This window comes from Podarcis bocagei (genome assembly GCF_964188305.1).
Source record: "Podarcis bocagei genome assembly, chromosome: 1".
Lineage (NCBI taxonomy): Eukaryota > Metazoa > Chordata > Lepidosauria > Squamata > Lacertidae > Podarcis > Podarcis bocagei.
The window spans coordinates 31,021,915-31,046,325 of record NC_138125.1 but is presented as its reverse complement, the minus strand read 5'-3'; the positions used below and the strand labels follow the sequence as shown (position 1 = coordinate 31,046,325).

Sequence of the window (24,411 nt, the reverse complement as noted above, 5' to 3'; positions counted from 1 at the left end):
TTTCCCAGCGTGGCCTGGCGGGCCGGGCGTTTTGTTTGAAGCGCTCTTCTCCCGGCCATGGAATGAGCGCAGCGGCGGTGGCCGGGCGGGCAGGGGCTCTTCCGCGCAGACCCCGCGCAGCCTGCCTGCGCCCCCGCGGAGATCGGGCGGCAGGATGGAGCCCGGGGATCCCCGCGGAGGCGGAGCGGCGGAGGCTGCCCCCCAGGTAGGGCTGCGTCGGGGGGGTTTTATTTTTGCAATGCTGCATCCGCGCCGGAGGGGACGCATCGGACCGCGGGGAGACCCCTTGGCGGGCGTGCAAGGCAATGCATGCGTGCAGGCGTTGCATGGAGTGCAGTGCAATGCAATGGCAACGCGGCGCCCTGCATGCATGCATGCAACTTCCACCAGCGCTCCTGACTTGGCAGGTGAGGGGGGTCCCCAGTGGGCGGCAGAGAGAGCCGGGAGGGCGAAGGGGAGCCGGGGGGAGCAGCGCTGCTCCCCGAGCCGAGCCCGGGGGGAAACTTCGGCGTCGTTGCGCCGGGTGTTGGAAGCGGAGGCTGGCAGGGGCCCCTCACCTGCAAAACCTGGTTGCCTCTCATATATTTCGTGCATTGCATTCATCGCCCGCTTTCTCCTCCAAGGAGCTCCCGGGGGCGCGCCTGGTTCTCCCCGTGTTATCATCGCAACAACAGCCCTGCGAGGTGGGTCAGGCGAGTGGCCCAAGGGAGCACCTAGGGATTGTCCTGGCCAGGTGGGGTGATTTGAACCCTGCTCTCTGCCCGGTCTTCGTCCTCATTTAGCCCCCACGTGTGCATGACTGTGCATGACTGAGGTTTTCCTCCCTCGTCTTGGCTATGGTGTGAGTCTGTGCTGTTAATTAATGGGGTTCTGCCTTTGGAGAAGATGAGCCAGCCCTCAAGGAGGTGATTATGTAATTTGCTAGCAATTCATGTCCCTCCCGGCGTGACGCTGCGCGCTGACATCATGGGGCTGTAATGGTGGTGTGCCTCGAGATTTTTTTCATGAAACAAGTGTGCCTTTGCCCAAAAAAGGTTGGGAAACACTGCCCTAGGGGAACAATAAGTATATTCTCCTTACCGGATTTCCCAGCAAATAAACCCTGTAGTCTGTTTCATTGACTCCAGAAAAACGAAGGCCCTGTGGAGAAATTGATGGCCACCATCAGTATGTGATCAACACAGGTTTTTTCAGTCTACATTTTGCCTTAAGCCTGAGGTTTCCATAACAATAAACATCTGTGTAAGAAAGAAACCGGAACAATGTATCATTTGTGGTGGGAGTGTGGACTTATCAAACAATTTTGGAATAATATATATGAGGAAATTTTAAAAATGTTTAAAATATCATTTATTAAAATGCCAGAAGCATTTCTTCTAGGCTTAATTACCATGATATTCCTGGTGATAAAAAGAAAGTATTCCTATATGCGAACAATCAGAGCAAAAATTAATAAAAGAATGGGACTGTGTTAAAGAGTATATGAAAAAACATTGTTCAGGAATAAATATAATGATCTGTGATGAATGAAGTTTGCAGGCATAAGGAAAAGAAAAAATAGTTATGAAAGGCATAAAACCGGAAGGAATAAATGTACATATACATATAATACAACGGAAAAGCAAAAATGAAAATTTGAAGTCACTAAAGGATGGAAGGAAGTCAAAATGCATGTATGTATGTTTGGTTATGTTTTGTTATAGTCGTCGTTTTTCCTTGTTTGTTTTTCTTTTTTTCTTTCCCCCACCCCCTTTGTTTTAGTTTTCTGATTAATGTTTTATTTTATTTTTATCTTATGTTGTAACTTGGCATGGGGGAAAAACAACAACAATAAAAATCTGTAAGATCAAAGATTTCCATAGGGCTCCTCCATTACAAGACAGAGAAATGTCTCCAATGAAATGGTGTTTAAAGCCCTACATTTAAAACCCACAACAGTGTTTAAAGCCCTAAATGACCCAGGCCCAAAAAATCTGAAAGACGCCTCCCGACAGATCCTCCTGGGTGCTAAGATTGGCAGAGGAGACCCTTTTGGGAGTTCCGCCACCCTCAAAAGCTTTGGGGGAGAGGTGGCCCAGGCAAGGGCATTATCTGTGGCACCCCCCTATCCTGCTGAACTCCCTCTCCATAGAGGTGAGTCTGACAACTTCATTATGCAGTCTTCTGCAAATGCTGAAGACACACCTCTTTACCCTGGCCTTTGACATTTGAGATGTGATTTTTTTTGTGTGATTTTTAAAGTTGTACTAATACTGTTTTAAACTGTGTTTTAATTGTTGCAACCTGCAAAGAGTGGGTAATAAATTGGAATAAACAGAGTAACAATAGTGTAGCTCCCATAATCAAACCTCATAATTATATGAGGAACTATTTCAGCCTTTGCTGTTCCGATAGTCGCACAGCAGCAGCCCCTGTTGTCTGGGAGCCAATGGTTATTTAACATGTCGTTCCTTAGCAGCAAGAACCACGGGAGGGCAAATCAGAACTGGTTTTCTGCAAAAGCCATTTAAAGCAAGCCTTCCGAAAAATTCCCAGATACAATTGAAGATCAGCTCTTCACAGTGTCACCTTGAAAACAATGAGATACAACATAAAGTTAAACAAGTCACAGTGCCTCAGAATTTGTTTTGCCCACATACTTGGTAATTGATAGGCCAGTGCCAGGGTTTGGATGTGACTTCATTCTCCTTTGGTTTGAGGCCACTGTTCCCCTACAAGGAAAAACAACAACTATATTCAGTTAAGAGCTATGCTGCAATAAATATTCTCCCTCAATATATATTGATATACAAGCTTTTACTTGTAAAATGAAAACTAAAAAGACCCTTGTTGTATCAGACAAAGTGCATAAATACTCCAGAATCCTGTTTCACAAAGTAGGACATGAGAGCCATAGCTCTCCTCCATCAACTGATAATACGAGACATACTGCCTTTGAATCAAGATAGCTATCAAAACTTGTAGCCGCTGGTACTTATCCTCCAGATTTGCATGTGTGTGCAAGTTACAGACCCCTCTTTTTGCAAAAAGTCAATATGCCTTTTTGCATGTCTAGATGAACGGCATATAGATCTTTCCTTGGGAAATTCTCTCCCGTTACTGTAGTCTAGAAGTTAACGAATTTCCCGAGGAAATATCTAAATGGAACAGATTAAACCCAGGTGCCTATGCTAACGCTACCATGTCTCTCAAAGACCTGCTTCTTATTAGAAAAATGTCTGAGGAAATCGCTTGTTCTAAGGTTAAGCAGCAGAAGTTCCATAGCTCAAACATTCAAAACCCCGAAATAACAATGCTGGATCAAATCAGAGGTTCTTTGCAGCAAAATCAGAGAAACACAAGCATTAGGTTCTGTGTTCACATGGTAGGGCAAGGGACTGGGTCTATAGCTCCATAATATTGAAAGCTAAACATGTTGCAAAACTTGATTTTATTCAGTATCTACAGGAAGGGCTAAGGCAGGAGTCTAACAAGGGTATATACTAATTATTTATCACAGTTCACAGTTAACCACCTATATTCTAGCCAGATTGTACATTGAGGGCCTTTGCCATTTAATTTAAACTGGCTAAATACCATTATGTATATCTGGCTGCTGGAGCTGGAGCACACAGCCTTAGAGAGACACTCATGTTTACAAGAACAATTCTCTTTCCCATGCAAAATATTTTCTTCAAATGTATGTTCTCTCTAGGCAGCCTCTGTCTCAGAGGGGAGGAACAACAATAGATGGTTATCATAACCCTGTGTGTGTGAGCTTTGCAGGGACATAAGGCAGAGCACCACTGGAGACAGAATGCTGGAACTGATGGACCTTTGGCAATCCTTATGACATTAACAAGCATTTGCTCAAAAGCTAGTCTGTGTTCATGCATGCACACATGTACTTCTATTTCTTGTCAAATATATTCACACTGCCCTCTAGTGGAGGCAGCCTAAAAACTTTCACACAACAGAATTTAATGAGATCACTATCCAAAGGGGAAGGGTTCAGAAGCCTCCCTGAAGAGAAGATCTCTACAGTCCTTTATTGTGAAATCTCCCACAAGATCCCACCGGGTTTGCTTTCACTCTGGAAAGAAACTATCTTTAGTTTAGATAAATTGAATTATTCTTACAATCTCAGTGTGCGAAGCTTTGAGGGTTCTGAGTTGTTGTTTTTGGTAACTGCTTTTTAGAAAAATCAACAAATATAAATAATGTCGCTTCCTTGTCGAGAGGAACGTATTAATAGCATTGCTATGAAAGAGAGTTAATACTAGTTTTTTATTTCTTCAGCTGTTACGTTTGACAGCTTCAGATAAACTTTACGCCTACACAAGGACGTTTCTTAACATCTCAGGATAATCCGACTCTCAGTCAGAATCAGGATGACAAAAATCTTGGACACAATGATAACTGGTGGTCTCAAATAGCGAGGAGCTGTCTGGACACAATACTCCAGGGGCCCAGCTCTTCACTTCATCCATAACATAGCTGTCAACTTTTCCCTTTTCTTGTGAGGAATCCTATTCGGAATACGGGAATTTCCCTTAAAAAAAAGGGGAAAGTTGACAGCTATGATCCATATGCATTCTCACGCACACATGAAAAATGCAGAAGAGCTGCACATATCTTTTAAAAATGTGTGGCTTTATTACTTATATCAGCATACTATCAATAGCACACAAAATATGTCTTCCTTCATTTATTGGCACAGTCTTCCCCATATTTGATGGATGCCAGAGATTTGTGAAGTACCCTCACTGATCACACAAGATGTCTTGAGAACTGCACTATTTAACATAAACTTGCTGAACCCCATAATGCTGCTTCTATTCCAGATAGTACCCATGTTGGCACAGTTAACTCAGAAATAAAAGGAGTGTTTTCTACAAAGGAAAGAAAGTTACAAACAAAATGGAACTCAAGCCAGTCTACCTACTCGGATCATAACCATGTGAGACTCGAGCAGAATCTCTGGAAAGGAAGGTTTCAGAACATCCAAACTGATATTGGGCACTATGGAAAAGAAGACAGTTTAAAGTGGGATCTCACATGTTGATTCAGTACATACATTAATGATACATAGACATTCCCTCTGCATTAAATTAGGTCCCAGGTGCGGGCAAAGGTCAGAAGGTGGTTGTTGGTGTTTTTTTTTAAAAAAAGGACAATAAACCCATGAAACACGATACCTTGAAAAGCCATCTTTCCCCCACTTTTTCCTGCTGTGCACTAAAATGTCAAACTAGAATCTCAAGAAGCTTCCTTGTATGTATAACAAAGACATGCTTAAATCCAGTCATTGGGGAAATTATTCAGGAATTCTAATTCTCAATATTTTGCTTCAATTGCTTTATGGAGCTTTCCCTCTTCAAAATCGACAAGCAATAGGAAGGGGAGGGGAAATCTTAATATTTTGATGACAAAAAGGTACATTCAATCACATACACCTGGGATTAATGTGATCTTCAACATTCCAGAGAGAATTAGGAGACTCCTTCTGATATGGAGTGCAGGTGACTTCTACCTGCTCCCAGCCCCTGTGAAACAAGAACCATCAGTAAGTCATCAATAAAACTTCTGAACTTGTCTATCCCAACTTGCATTCATATTCCATAACATCTCTTTGTGTCAGAGACCCTTTTCTTACAGAAACATTGGCCTTTCAGAATTCACACTGAACCAAAAGACAAATCTAAGGGAATCAAAAGTCATATTTAATTGCTGTTGTAACCGTTTTAATTGTAGTGCTGTTTTAATGGGCTTATTCTCTGATATATTTTAATTGTGGATGTTTATTTTAATGCTTTGATGAAATTGTTTGTGTGTTTAATTAGGTGTGTTTTACACTTGTAAATCATTGAGATGCCACCTTGGCAATTAAGCAGTATATAAAATTAATAAATCATCACCACCATCCTCTAAGATAGATACACATACATATAAATACATATATTTATGTTCTAGTTGCATAACTTAAACCAGTGCTTTTTTTCTTAAAAAAAAATTAGTGGAACTCTCATTTTCCATCTCATATTGAAATACTGCCCCTCAATGAGGCCAAATTTAGATTCACAAAATGTTTAGGGGTATGTGTACCCCTGCATCCCCCTAGAAAAAAAAGCACTGACTTAAACATTTAAGTTCAAACAGTGGCCTTGTTTACACAAGCACTGGACACAGCCTTTTTTAAAAAATAGAAGAAACAAGTTATATGATTAGAATTGGCAATATGCATCTAGCTCACACTTTTTAAAGAAAAGCTTTAGAAACTGTACCTTGGTGATTTACATATTTGGCAGGGTGCCATGAATGTATACCCCCCCATTTCAAAGGAAGACTCACGCACCCTTTCAAAGGCATGGGAATAATTTTACATCTGTAAAGTGTGAGAAACAGACCTAGGATAGCCCACATCTATGGTGACCCTACTAAGAGGAACAATCTGCTGTCAAGTGAGGAAATAGGAAACTGTATATGCAGTAACAGCCAGGCTCTTGCTACATGAGGAATACTCTGGAAACCAAACCACACTCCCTGCTCCTCACACTCATTTAATCTTTACTAGGCAACAGTTCCCCTGTTTCTTGTGTTTATATGTCTTGTTAAACTATTTTAAAATTGGTTTTATCTAAGTACATTGTTCTCTTGCTAGTTTGCTGGTTCCTGAAGTGGAATGACCTGGAATGAAAGAGTGCATTTTCTAATGCTCAATTATCACAATGGTTTCAGGTTAACTGCCTTTCTAGCTAAAAGATGTCCGGGTTTGACAGCCTTACAAGTTCAGCCTAGACAAGCAGATCCACTTACATAGAGACCGAAGCACACATATGCACCATTGTGCAGGCAGAGGACAGCCAAAGCATTCAGAAGAGCTTTTTGTTCCCCGCACCTGCTCTTCCCTAGCAACTTGCACAACAAAAAAGTCCATTGATCCTTTTTGTTAGAAAGCAATTATATTGACTGTTCAAAACATGTGAACTGGCAAGTAAATAAGCCAAACGTTTTCAGAGGAGAATTTTCTGCTATTACAAAGCTTTTGGTACAGACAATTGCATGGCAATTAAAACTCGTAAGAAGGATGGCTAAGGAATACTATGTATAAAAGAGAAATAAATGACTGCTAGAAGTTAACTGATGCTTTCTCTCACACAGCATATAAAAGGCAAGTTCATTTAAGGAAATTCACTTAAAATTCCTGCCTTCTCCTCCTGCTATATCACATGCCTGATTCTACATTGCTCAGGAGGGTCCCCCTCCCAACCTCTGGAAAGGTGTTTTGGAGGCTGCAGGTAGCTACAGGGAAAAGGATGGGGCAAAAATCCTTCCATCTGTGAACTTCCTTAAATTAACTTACCTTAGGATCCAAATTAATAGTGAGGACTTTTATAGTAAACAAACACCTACAAGGCAGCACAATTGAGGGACAGAAGATAAGCGACATTTGGGCTTCGGCCCTAATATTCAATTACCTTGTCCTATTTCTTAATAAAGAAACGAGACTGTGCTCAAAAAGGAACAGGCAGACAGATATGGGGCTATGCTGAACAATACAGTGGACATTCTGCCTTGCCCCACTGAGCCAGAGAGGTCCCAAGAGGGCACTTAGAAGCCAAGGGTCTGCAGGCACTGTGCACTGCCTGAGGTAGATGTGGTTGCTGTGTCCTGCTAAAGACTTTGGCAGGGGTCTGGATTGAAGCCTGAGAGTGTTCAGAGCATGATGGCCAAGGAAAAGGTTTCTGGCTCTTCATTTAAATGGGGCAGGAGAGGAGGAAATGGTTCTCCCAGTGGTATCTTTTTAAAGTGTAACCTGGTAACATAGTAACCTGGCAGAATGGACAGTTATTTTAAAGTAACAGTAGCCAAGTTAAGTTCATTATATAGTAACCTTTCAAACTAAGCATAACCCTTCATTTTTATTATTTGTTAATCAAAGGTAAAACACATATTATATTGTTGTTCTGCTTTTAAGTGGTGCCTGCACTGCTTTTGCCACAGCTACTGGTGAGTGATCTGAGGTTTATTATTAACCAGTCATTTAAATATATACGGTGGCAGAAGGGAAAATAGGTTTGAACAAATAAGTAAATGGGTGTAAGAGTTGAAGTGGGAAAAGAGTAGCTAATCCTTTGACAGTTTGGTGACCACAAGGTGGGATTATAATAATAGCTATAATAATCCCTAACAAGTGATGGCAGCCATGTGAGATAGATAAATAAAGGGATACTTCGCAGGCATAATGAATAGCACAATCAGGAAAAGAACACTGGATGGCTTGGAAATGCTCTCAAACACATTTTGAAAAGATTTTATGGATGTGTTTTCCTCATACTCAGGGATATGACAGACAACCATATTTGGGACTAGAAAAGAACTCATTACTATGCTGGATTGACAGTGAGCTGGTTGCAATGGGGCTTGTCTTATTACTACTATGATTGTTATTATTTCCTGCATAGCTTGCCGTGATCGTATAGTGGTTAGTACTCTGTGCTGTGGCCACAGAAACCTCAGTTCGAATCCAAGTCGCAGCAGGAAGGAATGTGCATGTTTTGAGCCAGCATAGTATAGTGGTTAAGAGCGGTAGTCTCGTAATCTGGTGAACCGGGTTTACGTCTCCGCTCCTTCACATGCAGCTGCAGGGTGACCTTGGGCTATTCACACTTCTTTGAAGTCTCTTAGCCTCACTCACCTCACAGAGTGTTTGTTGTGGGGGAGGAAGGGAAAGGAGAATGTTAGCCGCTTTGAGACTCCTTAAGGGGAGTGAAAGGTGGGGTAGCAAGTCCAAATTCTTATTCTTACCTGCCCTTTGCTATAAGGTCGCAGAACAGGTTACAGCAATTTCAAAACACATTATTAAAAACAGTTTAAAACAGATTACCATCAAAAGAACAGCATGGATCCTGAAAATATATATCTCAAGTGACAAAAGCCAAAGAGTAAAGACAATGTTGCCGTTCCTGCTGCACGTGACACTGTTCACTCACTTTATATCATCCCAAGCTCAAGCGTCGGAAGAGCCTTCAGCAATGCATCTGTTTTCTACAATGCAGCCCCAAATGCACTGAATCACATATTAAAAAGGAGGAAATCAAGAAGGATATGTACTGTCTTGCTCTGGAGGTCCCTTCAGGCTCAAGAATTTCATGAAAAATGACTCCTGGATATTTACCATTTTGGCAACGTCTTCCCAGTTGAACCCAAGAGGCAACCTGTAGCCACGTGAATCAGCCTGATCCGACTACGTAGCACTTTGATACGCTTCCCAGTCTTTCTTCCCACAACCTCAATTCGCCAGAAATCATTGCAGTCTCCAGTTCCATTCTAGGAAATATGCATACCAAGAAAGCGGGGGGGGGGGGCACAGACAAAGAAGAGCTATTATGAATGAGAGAGGAATGGGTTTCTGAAGCTTCAAGGCAGTAGCAGTACTTGTGAGGGGCTAATGAGGCCCTTCAGCACTGCCCTATCCAAACAGCAGCAGTAAGTAGCCATTCCTCATAGGGGAGTTGCTCCAGCCACTTTGATCATCTTGGTTTATTAACCAAGGCCTGTCTTATGGTTGCAGATCATAATTAAGGAGGAGACACCTTAACCACAATCTGGGGTAACATGCTATGTCAAAACTTGTGTCAGCTGCCATACTGCACTGTGTTAAAAGCAGCAGCACAGTGACTGTGAGTGAGCCAGCACTGTCCCAGTAGACCACAGTTTGGTTTACTGTGGTGTGCCATGTTTTTGCTGCTCTTTTTGCCTCCACTTTTTTAGGGCCAATAAATAAACTGCATTGCTGCTCCCCCCCACACACACATTTGGATTAAAAAGTTACACAGAACTGTTAGTTGACTGCTGAAAAGGTTTACCACAATACACTTTTTCACCTCACAAGAATGAAATAAGAAAATCTTTTCATAAAGGTTAATGGTTGTACATCCTTCAGCCTAGACACCAATAGGTCATAACAAGTGCAGAAGACAATAAAAATCAGTCAAGCTGTTTAAAGAGCCTTAACTCCTTGAAGTCGAGCGCTGGCACAGGTAGGCTCTTGTATTTCATGTTACATCACTGTAGTTTATATGAGGGTGAGGCACTCTCAGTAGTCTCCAATAATCTCAAGTGTTTCATACAGGGTTGTTGTTTTTAATATGAGCTAAAAATTCACACCGCAGCTTCCTGTTATTTATGAAAGAATCGTGGATTTTGAGCAGCTTAAAAGAAAGAAAACTCCAAAAGGAGAAATAACCCTTTGTTCTGGGAATATATTCCAGGGTGGGCAGAATTAAGTTTTCTCTTTGTTCACTTACTATGCCATACCCAGTGACCTGAAGATGCTTTCTCGTCAAGGGGGCTTCATGAGGGTGACTGTGCAGGTTTCTAGAAGTCCTAAAGTTAAAATAAAATCACATTGTTTGATTTTATCCCTAGAACAGTTTGAGCGCTGAAAACTGATTTCAATTAAAGAAAACTTGGTTCAAACATTTTCTGTCATCTTCAACACAATTGAATATGGTGACACTATAGAGACGTTATGCCAAGTATACAGGCGGTGACCATTTTAGGCATGTCCAAATGACATGTGATTGCCGATGCGCGGGTCCTTCTGGGCCCAGAAGAGGGCAGGATGGGGGCGGAGAAGAATGGGGGTTGGGTGGGGCGGAACGAGGTGGGGCCAACTTATGTGTGCTCCGCTGACACGCACAGGGGCCGGGAACAGAACCCCCTTTCAAAATGGTTGCCACCTGTTTCTGTCAAAATTTGCACGTCAAGATTACTATTTACAGTGAGGTCCACATTCTCTCTCACGGTAGCAGATTCCAGGAATACTAGTGAAGTTAATTTCTTAGCGCAAATAAAGAGCATCTAATGGCACTTCAAAGACTATCAGGGGAAGAGAGAGTCATCAACAAGGTCTGTTCTAACCATGGTGTAGTTACTGGCAGACCAGATATCTATTACCATACTCAACCAGAATTGCTACTTCAGGCCTTTAGCATTCCTCACATTTCCTAAACAGCTTACTCTTTGTGTTCCAAACGGATAACGTCTCCATGCCTTACAAACTCCACAGGGAGGGAAGCGTCTGAATGATCTGGTGAAACAGAAGAGGTCACAGCATGAGATCTGAGGCTGATGGAAAAGATGAAAGAATGCCAATATCAAACAAACTTGGAAAGCATCATAAAAATATCATCGTTCCAACATCTCTAGTTCAAATACAAAAAAAAACCCCTGAAATATTTCCAATGACTTTCCAACATTATCATTATGATAAAAAGCTTCTCTAACAGCAAACAAAATGTATCGCCAGTAAGACAGCACTCTTCCCAGGATGCCACAGAATGCAAGTGTTAGAAAAACATTAAAATTCCTGAACATTCAAACTGTGGCCACAACCAGCAAGATGAACAAGGAGCTATGTTCAGCACTAAAGACAAATTTCCTTTTGAAATATTTCATTCTGATCTGACCAGACTTTAATTCAGATAGATTACACAACTACTAACTTGGATCTGAGTCTCTTGTGTTTATACTTTTATACAAAAGGGGTAACTACGATTTAATTTTGCATGAATATATTTCAATTTGAAAGTATATAAACCATCTGTTAAACTGATGAAACAGCAGGCAGCAGAGATAAATCTGGGCATCTCTCAGGGGAGTATTATGCTGTAGATGCACCACAGGATTAGATCAGGAGGCACCACATTTTGTTTTATACTTTGAAATGGGACAGCTTTGCCACTGCCCAAAAACACAGCCTCAAATGCTTATCCAATTCATCTATGTTGCCGTCCCTAGCCCATGCCACCAAGAGGCATGCAGGCCAAAACTTGCCTTCCAGCGCTACTGGACTATTTAAAAAGCTTGCAAAAACCTTGTATAATGACCTCCCCACAATAAGGAACCGAGTTTATTATATATCAGATCTAATCTGCCACTAGACATGGCACAAGACAGTTCACTGGAGTGGTTGGACTGGGACCTGGGAGACAAGAGTTCAAATTTCTTCTCAGTCATGAAGCTCACTCGGGTGACCTTTGGCCAGCTATAGTATCTCAGCCTAACCTACTTCATAGGGTTGTTGAGAGGATAAAATGGGGAGGAAGAGAAAGCATGAATTGCTGGGATAGCTCAGTCGGTACAGTATATGACTCTTAATCCCAGTCTCGTGGGTTCGAGTCCCACGTTAGGCAAAAGATTCCTTTATTGCAGGTGGTTGGTCCATTCCAACTCTACAATTCTATATCCTATGTACGCCACCTTGACCTTCTCAGAAGAAAGGTGGATATGAATGTAAAAAATGAAATATAAAAATAAACAGAAGTGGCAAGTGTGCCCCTTCAAGGCAGTCTTGAGAAGACTCACAAAGAAGTACTAGAAGACAGATCTTGAAGTTCTGTGTTTTGGCACCCATTCAGGACAGGCAAGTCCACAGGACCTGAGAACAAGTAGATGCTGCCCTTACTTCCATAGTCACAGACAAGACCACAGACATGAAAGGGCAGAGAATGGCATCCACACTCCCCTTTACCCAGAACCCAGTGGACCATGCACCATCAGCAAGGAAGAGATGTACCACTGAATATGCTGCCTCAGAGGGGTGTCAAACACAGCCCAGTTTATACAATAAGTGAAGGAAAACGATGCATGCTACTTGGAATGCCTTACAGGAGGAGAGGCAGAATATAAATGTAACAAACAAACAAACAAACCAATAAAGTAATCCCTCAGATTTAGAAAAGAAACTAAAACTCCTAAGGAAAAGGGAGATCAATTATCTTGAAGAAGGAAAAAACCAGTTACATATTACACCGTTTTATTCTCAAGTTACCTGCTTTCAAGTTGTGTTTCTTTATAATCCACAAGTTATTCAAGTCCTTATGCAAATATGCAGTGACCTAGAAGCACAGAGAAGTCATTGCATTCCATCCCTTCAAAAATACAAGCAGTCTAGTCTTTGTGCATTCACTACAAAGGCAATGCTATGCATTTCTGAATGACCCAAGTTTGTAACCAATGCGTGCGCGCGTGCACACACACACACACACACACACAAAGCAATTGCAGTTTGTTGTGAATAGCAGAATAGTTACTGCTTTTATGATTTATTGTATTTTTAAATGCATTTTAAAAATGCATTTTCCAAAGAAGCCAAATCCATGTATGACCCAAGATGCATATTTGACTTTGGGGGTGTTATTTCCACCCTGTGACACTTCACCCCCCAAGTGACCAGTTATTTCTGTGCTGGACATAGGCTTTTACATCAATGTGTTGTGCACACAACTGTGATACAATATAATATTTGAAGTCAACTCTATTTGAATTAAGAAATGCATGGAACCAGGAATCTATACTGCCAAAGTCTAGAGCGATGCTCCCTGCCTTATTCTCACCCCTGTCCTGTGTTAGTCTTCCTAAGAATTCACCCTGGACTCCTTGGGTTCAATATCACTGCCATATGATGGAAGTGCTTTTGGAGAAGACTTGTATTCTAATGATTGTGTGAACTACTCCAGTCCTGCAAGCAAGTGGTACAAGACCTGCGGGAACAGGGAAAAAGCCTAGATAATCCATAACCCAGCCTCCTGTTCACCACACTGGCGAACCAGATGCCTCTGGGAAGGTTACAAGCAGGACATAAGTCCAATAGCCCTTTCCTGCTGTTGTTCCCTAGTGAGGGGTATACAAAGGGATACTGCCATCAAGACTAGTAGCTACCGATAATACTAACAGATCTCCTCAAGCACTACATGAGACTTTCAGCCTGCAAAGATGCTGGAAAAAATCCATAGCAAGAGAGGAACATGAAACAACCATTATTTGTACTAAGAGGACATGAAGCAGCTGAAACAGCACAGATTTTGACTTCTAAGCCATCTAGAAGTATTTCTGCAAGGCACTCCCGTGTCTGAAAACAACACAGGAAGGGCTTATACACCTGCCAACTTCAAAAGCAAACGTGCACGCACACCTTTCCAGTGTTTTAGTCACATGAATGGCTTACGGCAACACCAGCAAAATGTGACATTCCAACAATTCACTGACCTGCTGCTGCCGTGCTCCCACACCCTCAGGATACAGGTGCCAGTGTGAGTGAAGGTATCCGCCTGCCATACGAAGGTTTTTCATTGTTATCACAGAGCCATATGCCAAGTCTAAAGGAAGAGAGCAATGGTTTAAGGTGGTTCACCTATGACGGTATTGCAAATGGAACACAAATAAGTTGTGTTGTTAGTTGTCCTCTGTGTTACAGAGGTGCAAACAGCCTTCACTTGGAGTTGAGCATTTAGTGTTACTGGTCCCATGCTGTGGAATGCTCTTGCAGCAAACATTTGACAGGCATCCTTCCCCCCCCCCCCATTCTTCTTACTTTCAGACACCTCCTCTTGGAGCCTCTCTTATGGCAACAGGCCTATGGGATTATCTAAAATGTCCCAAATAGCCAGTCATTTTAATGATTGTTTTGTATTGCTTTTAAATGTGTTTATGCTGCTATATACTACCGTGATGTTTTGGGAGAGGGCGGTGTATAATTTTGCGAGTAAGTAAAACATTTTGGCACCTGTGTACTGGAAATGCTTGCAAAAAACCAGCCACAAAGGTGTGGGGTATACAGTCATTAATCATGACCAAGATTCCACTGTGCTGTGAAACTGCTGCCACCACAGAATCATCATGTGGCGGCCATCATGGTCTGATGTGACTGCAGCTGCTATTTCAAGAAAAGTTCAACTTTCACTAGTCCACATTGACTTGCATTTAAAAAAAAAAACAACTTGCAGTATCATTTATCATCCTTTGCAAAATCCATTGGGAAATCAAATTCTCATAGATATAGAAGCAGATACTTTAAGATGTGTAATTTGAGGCAATGAGGGAGGCATTCAAAGACATTATTTCAGAATAGTCCACCCAATCTTTTAGGTTTAAGAAGATAACAGCATTTTAAAAATATATGTGCCTTCATTAATTAGGTAAAATAATTCCAGAATTTGCTTTTGCAGATACAGCCAACTTTTCTTGGAAAAACATCAGAAACCCACACACTCCACCTGCCCCCAAATATTCCTGTTGATTTCTGCAGATTTTAAATCACATGTTTCTTATTCTTTCTAGATGTTTTGCTTTTTCTTCCTGTTGTGCAGGGAGCAGAGAATCAAATAACCACAGAAGAAACACTCTGACAGCACATCCTTAGCTCATAGGCTGAAGTGAAGGAGGTGCAGTGACAACAATTTATCCCCCCAATTATCACTGCCTCTCTGAGCTCCCACCTCTCCTGCTTGGGTACAATAGGGGTCCACATTTCCCCAAAACTCTGTTAACTGTACTGGTAACCAAGTGCCACTTATTTAATGTAACCAGAGGGTATATAATGGTTCAGGTAGCACAACAGCTGTTAGGCAACAGTCTCACCCTACAAAGAAAAGATGCCAGTTGGGAGATCATGTGACTACTGAATCAAGATGACAAACATTTACACTGGTTTCAGACACAGTCTGCCAATTTAGTTTAACAGATCAGGATTTCTCCAAGGTGGTGCCAGGAACTACAACTTATTTTAATCCAATACAGAAATATATAATTAAAAGTTACTGTTCCACTCGTTTGGTTTTTTGCATCTTTTGAGGTTCCATCAACTCTCTCATTATGCATTTTATATGCTTCCGCCACACTTGTGCTCAGTTCTAAGCTTTCCACTCCGAACCCACAAGTGACAAAGATCAAAATGATCAGAAATAATTCCAAGGTGGTTCAGATCACCATTCCAAACACACTAAAGAGCAAAAAAAAATGTGACAAATACTTTGCATTTGCTTTAGCATCCACCCTGTGTTCTCTTAAAATCACAGGAGAGTTTTTTGTTTGCTTGGATACAGAGTGTTCATTAGAGCATTGGTTCCCTCAAGTATCTAGATACTCACACTCTGGAACAGACATGTTATGAAGGTTGTTTCCAATCAGCCGAGACTGAAATCCAGAGCTGAAAAAACCATCACCAGGCCCACTGGGGAAAAACCAAGTGTATGTAAATTATGCGTGCATGGAGACAAATGGAAAGAGTTTTAAGCATATAATTTAATAAGCAGGAAACATAACAGCACTGGCCTGTCAGTGCACAGGATGTTCCCAATTTCCTTTGATGTCTACAAAAATCTGGGTCATTTGGCTGACACACAAGCAACCTTCAGCTACCTTCAGATTTACATCAATTAAGTGATCAATTGTGCCCAAGTACAATGCAAGTAAACAATCCTGAGGAAAGCCTAATTTAAGTGAGATATTTGGTTGAGTATTTACTAAAACACCCCCCAGACTTGTGCATGTACCTCAAACTTACATGCTGACCTACAGGATTAGAACTTTTCTGGCCCGTCATTTTTCTTCACTAGTGGGGTTAACGGCTTACTCTTAAGCATGACAAACAGGTCTAGGCAGTAAAATGGGAGTAAATACTGTGGTCAGAAGCTTGGTGAATATTGTCATTTTAGAAGGTCAGTGGTATTTGACAGAGACCAATATCCAGCAAAGTCATATACAGCATAAACCACTGAATTCAACATGCCTATCATGCAGAAAATTGACTGGTGAATCGCAAAGCCAACATTGGCTCAAGTACTTTGGCTAATACCACTTGTTGAAAAGTGTGACAGATTTTTTTTTTTAATCACTTTTCAGTCTTCTTTCCATTATTTATTAGTAAAGGACAATGTAACATAAGAGGTAGGCAAGTGTCCATAACAAAATCATGAAACAACCATGCCTGATCCAGTCACTCAAATGCTAACTGGTCAGTGATGATAAAGCCACCATGTGTGAAGACACAGGTCTACACTCAAGACTCCGCAGAAATTAATGCACACATGGATCAGGTTAAATATTGAGGCATAACTAAACAGAGCTGGAACACCATGTAGAATTCCTAAAACAGCTATTACCATGACTTGCCTGCCTTGCAGAAAAATACAACTTCATTAGAATTATGGCTCAATTCAAACATCGCACCAAACAACACCATAGTTTAGAATACAGAGCTTGTCTACTTTCATGTTTGTCAATTCAAACATTGTGCCAAAAGTCTGAAAAATAGCTAGCGATACCCTCAAGCTTCAAACCCACTGGCTAGCCAATTGTCAATTATGGTTTATCAGTTAAGCTTCCTTAAGCATGGTTTGGCACAATGCCTTAATTGAGCTAATGTTGTCATATGTGTGTTTCTTTCTGACAGAAAAGTGAGGAGAAATACCTTCTATTTAGCACTGCAAAATGAACAGCAAACATAGCAGTATAGAGAGCAAGTGGCAGCATAATGAGGCAGAGCACACGAGCCAGGAAGTGCCTCCCCAGAGTGACCTGCAACAAAGAATTCAGAACAGTTGCAGCACCATTTAGGCAGGTTTCGTTATACACATCTCTTGAGTACACCTAACCAAGCAAGCTATAAGGACTGCACCAACTGGCTACTCCATCAATTCCTCTTGTGGAGTTAGTACATTTATTTGCATATTGTTAAGACTCATAGAATTTTGCTGGCAACGGCACAACTCTAATTACACTGCAGCCATCTGCAAGGAGGAGACTTAAGGAAGATGAATTTGTCCTATTTCAAATGTAATTAACTGACCTGACATTAGAAGCAGACTTTTTCAGAAGCTGATACTCTATGTCTTTGGACTACACTTATTTAAACCAAGAGAGGCAAACCTCAAAGCAGAAAGAATGTTTACCCTATATAGAAAGGATAGTAGGTGGAATAAATTGGATTTTGTAACTTCAAACAATCTGAGAAGCTGACCCCAGAAGAATAATAGCACCTCTAAGATAGGCTTGAATAAACAGCATTATGGATGGCAAAAAGCCAATTTCCTTGCTGCTAATGAGACACAGATTTAATAGCATTTATTACCAAGGTCAGCCTATGTCATAATTGATGACTTCTAAATGCAGGCTAAAAATAATTTAAGCCCACTGCAGAATTCAGCTGCTACCTTGACAAGTTATTTAAGTCTGGAAAAAATCCTCTTTGTGAAAAATGAACTGACTGAAGTTTCATCTTCAGAAAAGTAGCTCAACCTGCAGAGCTTGCAAAACCCATAAGGACAGCTATAAACCGGTAACTAGGAATAATGCATTGTGTATGCCAAAATCTAATCTGCACGACTATGAACTGTATCGTCGTACTGAAGGTCAAAACAACTTCAGGTTTCCCATTACAGCACATTAGATACAGCAAATCAAAGGCCTCTATCTAGCAGCATTTTCTCATAAAAAACTATTTGCAGAACTCTATAGTGTATGCTTAACCTTAGGCTACTCAGTGCAAAGTCGAAATGAAAACAAGAACAACTCAGGGGACAACAGTCTCCTTGAATGAACAACAGCAATATTTTAATGTGTAATGCAGAAGGATGCTTTATATAGATTGTCAGACAGTTTTTAAATATGTTCTGTCATGGTCATCACTTGGCTCCAATACAGTAACCACTGGCTGACTGAAGCAACTACAGCATGGGTTCTAATTGGCTGCAGGAAGCTCCTGCACCTGATGTCCAACTTCCGAAAATTGTTCGAAAACCTGAACACTCACTTCCGGGTTTCAATTGTTTGGGAGCCGATTTGTTCGGGAGCCAAGGCATTTGAAATGCAAGGTACGACTGTACAATGTTTTCATGATGCATTTCCCCACAAACACTGAAAGCTAGTACAAATTCTAGACACTCACCAGTGAGAGACTGAGGTCTCCCAGCAGCTCCCAGAGATCACAAACAGTGTTCAGTCCAACCAGGAGTACTACAAAAAGGCCAACAAATTTCACGCCTATTGCACCAGCAAGGTTTATCCCAGTCAAACAGAGCCAGAACCACCAGGAAGCAGAAAAGGGTCTGAAAAACACATTTTAAAAACTTCCTGTTGGAATAATAAACTTTTTAATAGAGATCCCTGAAGTAAATCTAAGGCAAATATGCTTTATACCTAGGTATCTCCAATGGAGAAACAGAACACATTTACCTTCCTTGTTCCAAACACTTTTGCCCCCATGTTTGGAAGGGCATGTTGCCTTCTGGCTGAAAATGGTTCCTCACCTATTCTTGAAGCGCTCTCCCTAAAAATGAGGCAGTGATAAATCTGATCTAAAGCAATTCAACTGATCACACAGAAAGAAAACTATCCTGGCAACCTCCTGCTGTTAAGAAAGTCAATACAATAGCCCAGAAGGCTCAGAATAACCACACCAGGCAGCAGACAGGGCCCTAGCCTTTTGGAGCCATCACTATCACACATGTACTTGCATGTTATTTGTGAATGCAACACTAGAGGGGAGGGCAATCATCTGTACCTTAATGCCAATCACTGCTACCATACTGAGTATGGCTCTGCTCCTGAATACAGGAATCTACTGCCAAGTCCACTGAACTACTATCCCTGTACATTATGGTATTATTAAATGATGCTTCTTGGGAGAGACCTTCTTTGTTCAATTGTCTGCCATATATATTATATATTATGTGCTTTTATTTCTTAATAATGGATTTTATTGCTGTTTTGAGTTGTTTTATGATATACTGAATACACTGAGGACTCTTTGGAGCCAAGTTGGCAGGATAAGAATCACAACATAATGCAAAACAAACATATAATTAAATCTTCTGACACAAGTGTGAAGGGCCACATACCTGAAAAACTGCTGCCACCTTACCTGTTTGCACAGGAATTATGCTTGACCATGCTGAGCACAGCTCCCATGAGGAAGAACATCAGAATGGGGTCTAGCAGAATGTATTGAGAGAGAGTAATGAAACCTGTATCTGGAAAAATAAGACAAAACCATATCAACTGTTGTTCTAAAAACAATCTAAAAGTTGTTGTTTTTTCCAATGCTTAGTCAAGCTTAATCTTATTGCAATAAGAACACATCAGAATGTACAAAATCAGCTATGCTGCTTTCACTCATTACCTGCAAAGTGTCTCGTCCTCATCTACACATTTATTTCTCTGTCAGAGATACTATTCACCATCAGAGATATCGGCTTCAAAGCATATAGCTTGGGGTCATCAGTTAATTGTTGTTGTTATTATTCATTTCCTTCTCATGCCACTTTATACAGTGGAACCTCTACTCACGTACGGAATCCATTCCAGAGGTCCATTCGTGAGTCGATCCAAGTCGCTGGGAGAAGCGCCGTTCTGCGCATGTGCAGTCGACAGCGGCCGCTTCTGCGCATGTGCAGTCGGCAGAAGCCGCTTCTGCACGTATCGCGGCAAACCCGGTCTTCCGGGTTTGCCGCGGTCATGAGTCGGATTGTTCAAGGGTAGGGGCAGTGGTAAGTCGAGGTTCTACTGTATTTTTAGGAAAACAATCTCAAAGCGCTTTACATTTTAAAGCAGTAAATAAAACAATCCAGAATAAAGCATTACTGAAGAAAGTAAAATATAAGATGCACATTTAAAATAGCATAATTAACAAGAGAACAAAATATTATCATAAGCATAAAATCATACCTGCTGCTGTTGCTGCCAATTCTGTCCATGATAGTTCATGGTGGGAGGCAGCTGTGGAAGCTCAAGCTCAATGGCCTGGGTTTGCATTAAGAGACAGCCAAGATAGTTCTCTTCCCTGTCCTCCTCCACCTCTCATTACCTAGGCCAATGCCATTTCCTATCACGACTTTCCACTTATTCAAGATCTGCCCCTTCTCTTCTTCAGCTAAAATTGTCCCCTCTTGAGAAATGCTCCTATAGCTCATCTTTGTTCCTGCATTCTCTCCTTTCCAAATAATGTGGACCAAAAAGAGAGAAAACTTTTCACCCTTTTGATTGTACCCAGGGCATATGTATATTCAAAACATTTGTTTGTTTTTATGCAGACTCTTAAAACATTTTTGCATGTATAAAGCACTCAAAGTATTTTACACCCTCATCATATTTATCTCGCAATAATCCTCTGTGTTTATTACTAGGCCTTTTCTCAAGACAGAAAACTGAAGGCAAGAAGCTTGTTCAGGTACTCCCCACAAGTCTGTGACTAAATAAGGATGTTGACACATAGGGTCTTCTGCGACAGGAGACCATGAGCACCTAAAGTTTCTGAAGCGCAATTCCTTCACTAAGCATCGTTTTCCAACAGGAGAAACTAATGAAACAAACCCTGCAACATGAAGAGGATGCTTACCAAAAATCAGAATGGCAGCTGTAAGCATTGCTGCAGGCAGAGATTTGGACAACTCCAGCACCGTGAGGTAAGAGAAGGGGACCAGGCATGAACCAAGGAACGCACAGAACTAAATAAAGAGAGGAGAAACACTCTTCACATGGTGATGACAAAGCATGTCCTTAGCTCTGCTGCTACCCAACCTTAAAAACACACAGTATTAGCCAAGTATACTCAAGTCAGTCTGCTGAGTATTCTCCACCCTCATAGAAACATAGCTTTGGAAGAGACCAACGGTCATCTAGTCCAACACCCTACAATGCAGGAATCTCAATTAAAGCACCTACAACAAATGACCATCCAATCTCTGCTTTAAAACCTCCAGTGAAGGAGAGCCCACAACCTCTCGAGGGGGTCTGTTCCACTGTCAAACAGCTCTTACTGTCCAAAAGTTCTTCCTGATGTTTAGTCAGGATTTCATGATAGAAATATTCCTCTAGAGATAAAACAGATGAAAAGTTCTAAATCTGATCCTCCACCACCCTACCTTCATTCATCCTCACTTCTGCCCAAATACAGTGGTACCTCGGGTTAAGAACTTAATTCGTTCTGGAGGTCTGTTCTTAACCTGAAACTGTTCTTCACCTGAAGCACCACTTTAGTTAATGGGGCCTCCTGCTGCTGCCGCTGTGCCGCCGCTGCACGATTTCTGTTCTCATCCTGAAGCAAAATTCTTAACCCAGGTAATATTTCTCGGTTAGCAGGGTCTGTAACCTGAAGCGTATGTAACCCGAGGTACCACTAATTCTAAAGCTTCCATTAACCCATACGATGAGGAAATATAACCATCCCACAGCTTAACCTACATTATCTCCCTTTTCCCTATATTTGCAACACTCCCACCTTTCTCAAACAAGTTCAAGGTGATGTAGATGGTTTCCCCCCATATTCATTTAATCCCGCCCCCGCAAAAAAAACCCTGTGATATAGGTTAGGCTGAGAGGCAGTGACTGGCCCAAAGTCACCCAGTGAGCTTCATGGCTGAGTTGCCATTTGAACCCTAGTCTGACAACTCTAACCACAACACCAAATGTCATATTGTTTGAGAGTCAAAACTGCTGACAGTGATACCTCCATGGGCGTGAGGAAAACACAACCCTGCACTAAAAATAACTGACAGAAAATTCTGCTAGAGAGACAGACAGACAGACAGACAGACAAAGACTGGTTCCCTCCTCCCTGCAGTTAACTGAAGTTACTAGTTTCATAAACTATGAGACAACTAAAAGAACATTGCACATAGCTTTTTTATTCCTCTTCTCTACTCATTCCGAATCCTACCAAATGTTAGATTACTGTACAACCATCAGATGTAGTACAGCTTTAGAAATGGAGATTACAGTATTACCTGGAATCAAAACCCATTCTTAAAACATAAACATATGTTTATTGGAAGCAGAGAGAGAGAAGAGGGAAACTCTAGGTCTTCTCCATATATGACCTCTGGTTATTTAAGAAGCCCCACAGTCTTACCCCTCTCATTCCTATGTAGTTATGTTGTTCATATTTGTCCCCTGGCTTCTGGAAAGGGAATGTGCCATCATAACCACTCAGGTAACCGGCAAGTCCTATCAGCATCTAGAGAGAGAAGAGGACTGACCTTATTCAAGCAGAAGTAGATGAAGTAGTTTATAACTTTTTAGAGCACTAACTTGATCTAATAAAAAGACATAATTTAGACACAAAGATGATGTAACTGAACCAGGATGAGAATGTTCTGCAGTCAAGGAAATGTTATTAGATCTCAAAAGCTTGCAAGAATTGGTGTTTGCTATTTACCTTCCCGAGAGGTGGATGGACATCAAAGAAAAAGGTTCGGTTAATGTAATAGCTTCCCATCTTTCCAAAATGTGTTTCATCCCAGCTATGAAAGGGAAAAGAGTAAAAAGATGACTGTTAGCCTCTGGCTCACATCAGTATTTGCCACTCCTAGTTGTTCAGTGTGATAATGAAACAAAACACTAAGCAGATCTGCACTTGGGGACGTTGGACCACTTAAGCTCTCTCGTAAGGTTGTTGCAATGTAAAAATGGTGACGGGGACTTACATTTGGCATCCTGAGTTTTTTTGGAGGAAGGGCCACAAATAGATATGTTGTATTTAATACAATTTAAACCTCACCTTAATTTTAAAGTAAAATTACAATATCAAGGCAGTTTTTAAAAAAACAAGCGTATTTCTGTAACTATCAACGGAAGGTAACATTTAACGCATCTGATGAAGTGGGTTCATGGGAACTCATTTCCCACAAGCCCCGCCTCCGAATCTAAGCCCCGCCCTCGTAACCATGGCACCCCACAGCCCCTCACCAGATGTGTGGCGGCTCCCGTAGGCGATAGAAGCGGGTTGCGAAGCTTAGGAAAACGACGAGGCCAAGCGGGCTCCAGAACCAGCCGGGACTCCGGGCTGCGGAGGGCGTCGGCGCAGGGCCGCTTGCCAGTCGGAGGGTTTTTCGCTGCCGCAGGCCGGCCGGTACGGCCTGGCCGTTGTCGTTCGCCGCCAGCGGCATTCGCGGCCAGACAGGAGGCGCCTCCTGCCGGCCCCCCTACCTTGCCTGCGCCCGATGCACCACGGGAAGGAGAGTCCGCGCTCGAAAGGCATGATGGGCAAAAGAGTTTGCCGTTCCGCCCCACGTGAGCGAGGGGCGGGGTTGGTGGGGAACTACAGAGGCTTCCACTGCATTGTGGGAAGCGTAGTCCTTGAAGCAAGGCTGTCCACGCCAGAATGGATTGGCGGAGTTTTGCGACGTTCAATAAAACCTAGCATCCGCTGCATGTCTCTGTAAGCACTGTGGCATCAAGAAGGGCAGCAAGCAGCACCTTTTGTATATTTGTTGCAAAGGGGCTGCCTTGTTTAGTCTCCTGCCTCTACTGCAGACTGAGGGATGATCCAGATACAATCATACTGTCAATTGTACTCTATGCTGACATCAAAAGTGACTTCATAATTCTGCATTATGACTGACAAGCTGCTATCTCTGAAATACTGTATCCTAGGGTTACCTGTCAGAGAAGGGCTAGACATGTTTAAAGGACATCTGTACATATAAAAGTTCATGCTAAAACATGGGCTAGCAGAACTGTTTGAAGACAATAAATACACTAATTTAAAACTCCCACTTCCTGCTCTTTCATTTTGTCCACTGGTCTTTGGAAAGCAAGGATGAGAATCGGGAAAATTGTAACTAGGAGCTAGGGTAGATATTGCTTACA

The 24,411-nt window shown here is 41.8% G+C and overlaps 1 protein-coding gene across 6 annotated transcripts in view; it reads right to left on the bottom strand.

Annotated features, from left to right (window-relative positions):
* Window positions 1–24,369, bottom strand: part of POMT2 (protein O-mannosyltransferase 2) — a 52,242-nt gene extending 27,873 nt beyond the window's left edge. For 2 of the 6 annotated variants that reach the window (XR_014002585.1, XM_081173045.1), the window contains exons 1-17: window positions 23,509–24,369; window positions 22,979–23,063; window positions 22,673–22,777; window positions 21,161–21,269; window positions 19,688–19,796; window positions 18,713–18,872; window positions 17,237–17,343; window positions 15,915–15,997; window positions 14,035–14,144; window positions 12,818–12,884; window positions 11,005–11,074; window positions 10,290–10,368; window positions 9,158–9,309; window positions 5,434–5,525; window positions 4,925–5,001; window positions 2,640–2,711; window positions 1,081–1,140 (exon numbers count right to left, since the gene is read on the bottom strand). Coding sequence is in view for 5 of the 6 variants with exons in the window: in XM_081173045.1 (XP_081029171.1) it covers window positions 1,081–1,140; window positions 2,640–2,711; window positions 4,925–5,001; window positions 5,434–5,525; window positions 9,158–9,309; window positions 10,290–10,368; window positions 11,005–11,074; window positions 12,818–12,884; window positions 14,035–14,144; window positions 15,915–15,997; window positions 17,237–17,343; window positions 18,713–18,872; window positions 19,688–19,796; window positions 21,161–21,269; window positions 22,673–22,777; window positions 22,979–23,063; window positions 23,509–23,708 (1,737 nt within the window). In the remaining variant the exon portion in view is untranslated. The remainder of the gene's footprint in view (window positions 1–1,080; window positions 1,141–2,639; window positions 2,712–4,924; window positions 5,002–5,433; window positions 5,526–9,157; window positions 9,310–10,289; window positions 10,369–11,004; window positions 11,075–12,817; window positions 12,885–14,034; window positions 14,145–15,914; window positions 15,998–17,236; window positions 17,344–18,712; window positions 18,873–19,687; window positions 19,797–21,160; window positions 21,270–22,672; window positions 22,778–22,978; window positions 23,064–23,508) is intronic. The other 4 variants (XM_081173049.1, XM_081173046.1, XM_081173048.1 and 1 more) reach the window with 4 other exon arrangements.
* Between the last annotated feature and the right edge of the window lie 42 nt (window positions 24,370–24,411).